The sequence below is a fragment of the Durio zibethinus genome, chromosome 27, assembly GCF_047325235.1.
Source record: "Durio zibethinus cultivar Kanyao isolate XHJ-2024 chromosome 27, ASM4732523v1, whole genome shotgun sequence".
NCBI classification, from domain to species: Eukaryota; Viridiplantae; Streptophyta; class Magnoliopsida; order Malvales; family Malvaceae; genus Durio; species Durio zibethinus.
Window position 1 is genome coordinate 10,512,359 of NC_143188.1, and position 7,753 is coordinate 10,520,111.

General features: G+C 27.0%; 1 protein-coding gene and 1 non-coding gene across 2 annotated transcripts; one reads left to right on the plus strand and one right to left on the minus strand.

The window, feature by feature from the left end:
• Positions 1-2,783: 2,783 nt before the first annotated feature.
• On the minus strand, positions 2,784-4,622 carry LOC111279386 (UDP-glycosyltransferase 74F2-like). Its single transcript, XM_022866376.2, has 2 exons — positions 3,910-4,622; positions 2,784-3,720 (listed from the first exon to the last, which is right to left on the minus strand). The coding sequence occupies exons 1-2, from the start codon at positions 4,555-4,557 to the stop codon at positions 2,983-2,985; spliced, it is 1,386 nt and encodes a 461-aa protein (XP_022722111.2). The 5' UTR covers positions 4,558-4,622; the 3' UTR covers positions 2,784-2,982.
• A 1,275-nt stretch (positions 4,623-5,897) lies between these two features.
• LOC149510907 (small nucleolar RNA R32/R81/Z41) lies at positions 5,898-5,987 on the plus strand. The gene has a single exon (XR_016334901.1). It is a non-coding gene; the product is annotated as a small nucleolar RNA R32/R81/Z41 (small nucleolar RNA).
• Positions 5,988-7,753: the final 1,766 nt, after the last annotated feature.

Sequence of the window (7,753 nt, forward strand, 5' to 3'; positions counted from 1 at the left end):
ATTTTCAACAAAAATTATGTTTTTTTTCTTGAAAAAATTATTTTTTACGAGTAGTTATGTTTCATAAATTAAAAATGCAGTGTTACTAAAACTATATAAAATTCAAATTTAATATTTTTCAACAAATCGACTACTTGTTTTAAAACGTTGTTTTTATTATAATTATTTTTTTATAACATATTATAACATATGACCACATTTCTAATATAACAACATTGTGTTGGATAAATCATAAAAAAAAAATATTTAACAAACATGATGTTTTGACTGTTATAAACGCAATATTTGATAAATCAAATATTATATTTTTTACATGAAAACATAATTAAAATATCATAAATATTTTATTATACTTTACCAACAACAATTATGTTTTTTATATAAAAAAATGTTATGTTTTATTAATTATATATAAAAAAAAAAAGGCTAAGAATGCAGGTTTACGTGTTAGAATAGGTCTTGATTTATCATGCAATTACATTTATTTTTAAGAGTAAAATAGACCATAAAAATTATTATTGATGTCAAAAGTGAGAAATTTTGCAATTCTCTCGAAATCTTAAAAAATCTTAGGGAGAGGTAAATTTCTAATTCTAAGCTATTTGAAATCTTAGAAAACTCCTAAAAATCAATTATTGTGAACCAAACTAAAGAATCAAGTTAAGAAAAGTAAGGCTCTGTTTGGTCTAACAAAATGTTTTTTGTTTATATTTTTTATTTTCATTTTTTATAAAATAATTTTTATTTTCTATTTTTTGTTTTCTAAAAATTTATTTGGTAAATGAAAATAAAAATTTTTTTCTAGAAATGAAAAAAATAAGAAAATAAATAAAATATTTAATGATATTATTATTCATGGCATCTAATTATAAATATCTTATATATTAATTAATTAATAACACTAAAAAAGTATTTAAATATGATAACTTGCAAAAAATAAGGAAAAAGTAATGAATATCCTTTGTTTTCACAATTGAAAACATCTTTTTTTTATTTTCATATTTCAACCCATTTTTATTTTTATTTTCTAAAAATTTGTTTTCATTTTCAATTATCAAACACATTTTCACTCATATTTTTCATTTTCCAAGAAAATGAAAATAGAAAATGATTTTATTTTTTGAAACCAAGCACTACATAAGATTCTTAAAGATAATCTAATTTTTTTTCGAACCAAACGCCTCCTTAATAAAAGCCTTTTTAATGGTTTTTTTTATTTCCATAGTGTCATTTAAACATAATGTGAACGACTAGTCTTTAATTATCATAATGTTTCTATTATTTTATTGCTATGTCTAGCTTAAATTAAAGGGATCCTTTTCATGTAAGCTAATTGATACCCTTCGCTTCGTTGAGGAATTTTATTTATATTGATATTAATATAATTATATTTTATTAATTAAAAAATTAAATATATGAAAAATAATTGTTTATAAATTATATAATACAAATGCATTGGCTTGAAAATAAATACCATTTATTATTATTATTATTATTGAAATTTTCTCTAAACTTTTATACCATTTAAGTCAAATTTAAAAAAAATTTCACATAAAAAACTTTTTTAAGAAAAATCAACCATTTGTGATTTTTAAAATTTTCATCATTTGAATAATTATCATTTACTTTCAAATTTATCATGTATTCTCTCTTCTTTCTTTCTTTTTTTTCCTCTTTCTTTTCTTTAAAATAGGATGAATTGCAGGTTGAAAACATCAAACATTTTCAAATCTTTATGACATTTTTCATATTTCAACAAACATTTGTTGATGATTTTTTGTTTTTAAATTCCGAGCCTTAGGTTAGGAATCATTAGTTTATGAAATAGATTAATTAACTCTAAAAGTTTCAACCTAGATATTTCGACAAACATTAATTTAGGAATCAAACAGCTAAAGTTTTTTTAATATTTAATTATTTAATTAATATTTTAAATTAATTTAAATTAAATCAAATCAAATGTTAATTGTTTCTTTAAATAATATTTATTTTTTATATGTTTTACTATTATTAATTTAGTTATTATAAATTACATAATAACTATGATCACATAATAATTATTTTTTCATAAAATTCTTTCCTTTTTTAATTTCTAATGTAAGAAAAAAACAAATAAGTAAAAAGCATAAAAATAATAACAAAGTCGAATTCAACTATACTCATATTATTCTATATCTTAATTAACTCTCAAACCTCAAATCAATCATTATTTATGGCAAGTGTTAATTGTTTAAAAATTGAAGCTCAAAAATCTAAATAAAAGCTTTAGATTCAATAGGATAACTTTAATATAATGGTATTGATGATATTGGTTCTATCTTTGCTATTTGAAGTAACATATAAAATACATATATGTAAATAAAAGTTAAAAAAATATTTCTAACGAATTCAAAATGTTACTAAAAAATAATAAAATAAAATATTTATTTTTTTCAATTAGAATGGATTATTTATAATGGGTCAACCTCTTTCATAAAAAAATGAGCATTCCTTTTGCTGTTATCATATTTGTGTTTCAAAACCTTTAACCAAAAGTTAATAGGGTCATTTTATTATGAAATACAGCTGCCTATTTCAAAAGCTCTTTGGGATACTTTTTTTATATAGTTTATAGATTTATAGCTTGTCAGTTGTGACCTAGACCGTGATTTCTCAACATTGTAATCTTTTTTAATTACTTATCTTGCTCTGCTGTGTTGAGATGCCTCAGGTTTCATTACCAAAGGAAAAGGCCCAGTTGTTTATGGATCATATGGAAAGTAGCAGACTTAAAAGACCTGACCTGAAGAATTTTTAGGTATTTGTGGAATCACATTTAAATAAAACAACTCCTCCCCTCCTGCCTTCTCCTTGAAGATCAACAGTTATGTTAGGAGCATTCATAACATTATTCCTGGAATTTGAAAGCTTAACTGTTTAAAGAAACATCATTACTTAGATTTTTTATTCTAGCTAGCATTCGACTTTTTACTCTCCTTCAGATTAATTATCAGCCAAGTTCCTGTCTGTCAACTTTGACACGAATTCATCGATGTTCTTGTCTGAGCTTCCTCCTTTACTCATTGCCTCGACAGCAAGGTCCCTCCATTTTTTAGCATTTTCTTTCATTTCTCTCCCTCTCGCTCCCTCCATCACTTGCCTTATGCAAGATGCAATCTGTTCTCTACTGGCGATCCCATCATTATTAGCCTTAACTCTGACTCCCATCTTCCATATATCCTCAACAAACTTAGCATTTGTCGGCTGATCAGTCCATTGTGGCATTGCCACCATTGGAACACCCAAGCTCAATGCTTCAATCGTTGAATTCCATCCAGAATGTGTTAAAAAACAGCCAACGGCCTCATTTGATAGCACTTCTAATTGAGGACTCCAGTTAACAATTAAACCCTTATCAACGGTTTCTTCTTTGAACTCCTTCGGGAGTTTCTCTTCCTCTGTCGCCCTTACGACCCACAAAAAGTAGCAGTTGCTTTGCTTTAAACCCCATGCAACTTCCTCCATTTGCTCGTTGTTTAGACAAGTCACGCTGCCGAAGGCAACATAAATCACAGACACTGCTGGCTTGCTGCTTAGCCAGTTGATGCTGGTAGAATAGTCTAATGTGAAGAGATTGACACCGTAATTTTTGTCATCTGGGATACGTTTATCCAAGTAGATTGATGGAACTGTTGGACCAATAGTCAGCAATGGACACACTTTAGACATTGAATCCACCACCTGTTGACGTAAAATAAGTTCTTGGTCATGCACGTTATTTTCATTGTGGTAAATCTCATATACCTATTCCTCTACATTATTAAAATGTCTCTATATATTACTTATCCAAGTATGTAAGTTCAATTTGAGTCGAGGAAATCACTGCTGATTTTGAATTCATGACTGTAAACAGGTGGGTGAAAAGCTAACCTCGTCTTCTAAGTTGTAGAAGGTATTGACAAGAATGCAATCAGCTTTGTCCAAGTTAGAGAACTGGTTCAACGCCCTCTTCAAATAAGCTGCATATGACCCTTCTGAAGAACAGAGAAAGGATGGCAAGTCTCCATGCTCAAGCAATGGCAATCCTGGAAGCGAAACAGGCGTCGAAGAAACTGGAAGACTAAGTAGGCCATGATGAACATTATGGTATATATAATCAACTGCACACATTTGAGTGAAAAAGGGAGCTGTGATTAAGCCAAATTGCTTGGCTACATCAAGAGCCCAAGGCATTGCAGCATCATATGCTATGCAATCAACAGGGTTAGATGATTCTTTGTGTTTCAAAATGAGTTCAGCTAGGGTCTTTGAACCAACAGTTTCCAGTCGTTTGATGTAGTCCTGGACACCATCAGCTTCCGCAAAGCCGCCTTGATCACAGCCGTCAGATATTGTGTCGATTTGGACAGAGGCAGAGGATTCATGGTTTATGGATTTGTAGATAAAGAGGGTAATGGCTAGGGTGGCCTTGATCCCTTTGGAGAGCAACCGCTTGGAGAATTGGAGCATTGGGTTAATGTGACCTTGGGTTGGGAATGGAACTACTAGCACATGCCCATTATAACCCTTGCTCTCCATCTCTTTGTCTTCCTTGTCTCAGTATGGCTACTTTCCCCTGGTTTTCAACTTTTGCTGCTTATAGAATATTTGGTTCAGCTATTTATAAGAGAAATTAAGCACAAGAGACCATTGTCAACTGCAAGAATTCATCTACTTGTGAATTGTGATGTTGATGTAGCAGCCCACATTTCAAAAATTCCTTTAATTTAAAAAGTTTTTTAAAAAAGTTGGAAACTGAAAAACAATGGTAAAAGTATAATGCTTATTGCACCCCAATACTAACTTGATGAGATAATTTGGATTTATGAATAGGGAAATTATCTTTACACTTAAAATTTTTATATTTTCACAATGGGTTTACTCATATCCTATCTTTTTTTCATTTCTCTCCAAAATTTTTTCTTAAATGCAGTGTGAAATTACAGTTTGAAAATAAAAAAATAAAATTATAGGCGAAATTTGATTTTTTTTTAATTTGTTAAATTACTGTTAAAGTGATTTCTAAGTATCAGGCTCACTTTCCATAGTAAAAATGTGCATATATTTTTAGTTGATTTTTGCACTACAAATTTGGAAAGGACGATACTTGTTGGACACGAAATTTTTGGCCCCTTTGCTTGCAGACAAAGTGATTGAAAATTTTCTTTCTTGTTTAGCCTTGTATAACAAGAAAGAAAATTTCTTTCTGTCCAAAAGTTCAGTTTGGTTTCTCCATCTTATACATTGAATTCCTAAAAAAGAAACAAACAGTTGAAAAAGTAGGCATAATGGATAAAAATTTATTGTAGTAAGCGGTTTTCACACGGGTTTATTGGTTTCTCCATTTTAAGTCCAGATTTTAGTTCAATTTTGTGGTTTGTCTCAGTCTCATTGTATGTGGTTTTCCATTAATAATTATTTATGCAAGGTCTACTCGCAATTGTACGAACAAGGATGTGCTGATGGATAGTATCTGAAAACGTGTTTTTTTTTTTTTTTTTTGTAATTTTGGAAAAAATCAACATTATGGTGAGCCAAACGACTTAAAGTTTGTATGGAAAATTAAGAAAAACATGTGAGTTTAGTAATCTCAATGAAACTGTACTCTGGAAATTATTAAGGGTTGTCAATTTGTGAGCCAAACAAGCTTAAAGTGTTACCAAGAACAACACTGTCCCCGTTACCAAACAATCGGACTTGTAGAAAAAGGTTGCGGCGACTTCACTCTCTAGGGCTTCAATCCATCTCACTTATAAAGCCAGACCTTGCCGCTTTTCTTTTCTACCCTTCTTATTCTGTCGCTCAGGGTTTTCGATGATCTCCTATTCTATCATCAACGAGATCCTCTTTCTTTTCTGATTGATTTTGATTTGATTTGATGATGAAGATGATGAAAGAAATGGACGGGTGATGATTAACATTTTTCATATGATCAAAAATCTCCTCGCTACGTTCTTTCTGATTCATTCTCCGTAATAACAATTTTCCACTTCTTTTATTTTAATTTCTTGGCTGAATTTTTCCTTCTTTTTCCTTTATTGGGGCTCTTTTTTCATTCCGCTTTTGAATCTTCTGTCATCTTTCCGAGAAAAAAATTCGCATCGATTGAGGAAGAAGGGGATTATTGACTGAATATTCCAGTGGAAAGTGTAAATCTAGGCTATTTACACTTCTGCCCCAATAAAATTTTCCTTTTGCCTCAACGCTTTGCAGATTTATAGTCTAGTCCTGATTTTTTAAAATTTGCAGATGTTTTCCTGCAATTTTTTTATACGGTTCTTTGGCGGAATGAAATAGAAAAAAAAAATGGAATTAATATTTTGTGGAAATAAAAAATAAGAGAAATAAAATAAAATATATTATTAAATTTTATTCATAAAAATGGAATAGAGAATGAATTAATATGAATTTGTTTGATATATAAAGAAGGAATTAGCATTAATATGTTTGATTAATTCAAAAGGAATAAATTTAAAAGATCATTTCATTCTTATAATTTATTATAAAATTATTAATCAATAAAATGAATAAAAATTCATAATAATTGAATATAAAAATGAAATATTAATATTAAATTAATCATTTTAAGTTTTAAATTTTAAATAATATTAAATATTAATTTAATACTAATTCTATTTATTATGCTGATAATTTAATATTTATTATATAATAATATTAAGTATTAGTATAATATTTCAATATTTTATTGTTATTTTAATTGTATTTTTATATTTCAATATTAATTTAAGAATATTTTAATCTATCATATTATTTAAATATATTTTAATATTAAATATTAATTTAATAGTAATTTAGTATTGAATTATATTTTAATATTTAACAATATTATAATATTTAATATTAATTATTAAACTAATAATATTTAAATTTTAATAATATTTTAAAAAGAAATATTAATCTAACAATAATAACTTATTCTATTATATTATTGTGCAAAATATTTTAATATTCTATTGAATATTGAATATTTAATTTAATGATTTTAATATGGGATATTAATTTAATATTCTGTTAATATTAAATATTAATTTAATAATATGTAATATTTAATAATATGAAATATTAATTTAATAATATTTTAGTATGTACTATTATTTAATTATATTAAAATAATATTGATTAATTTATTATCAAATTAAATATTATAATCAATATTATTTAATTAATTAAAATAAAATAATATTAATAATTATAATAATTATGATTAATTAAATACGAAAGGGTAAAATTAGAATTACTTGAATATATAAAAATAAAATTATCTAATAAATAATATTCTCAGTTCCTGAGGAGACGCGAATTGTAATTCTTAGGAGAGAGTTAAGAATTACTATTTTTTATTTTTAAAAAATTAACATTTCATGAAATCATTATTCCTTACTAAAAAATATGAGCCAAACAACTGAAGGAAAAAGGTTTAAGGAAAATGAATAAAATAGAATCTCAATTTCATCGAGGTAAGTTCCAATTCAGCTATAACGCAAAATTCTAATTAATTTGGATAATTTTGTAATATAATTTTTAAATTGCTGAAGTTTTAGTTCTAGTTCTACCCATCAAAATTCGATCTGTTGAACGCTATTAAAAATTAAACATGCAATTGAGAATAGAGAAAGTGGAAACTGCTCGTAGAATGAAAGCATCTGCCACTTACCATACACAGCTTGAAGAACAATTCTTTTTCCTAAAAGAGAACCTGAACCTTAGCCCAAAT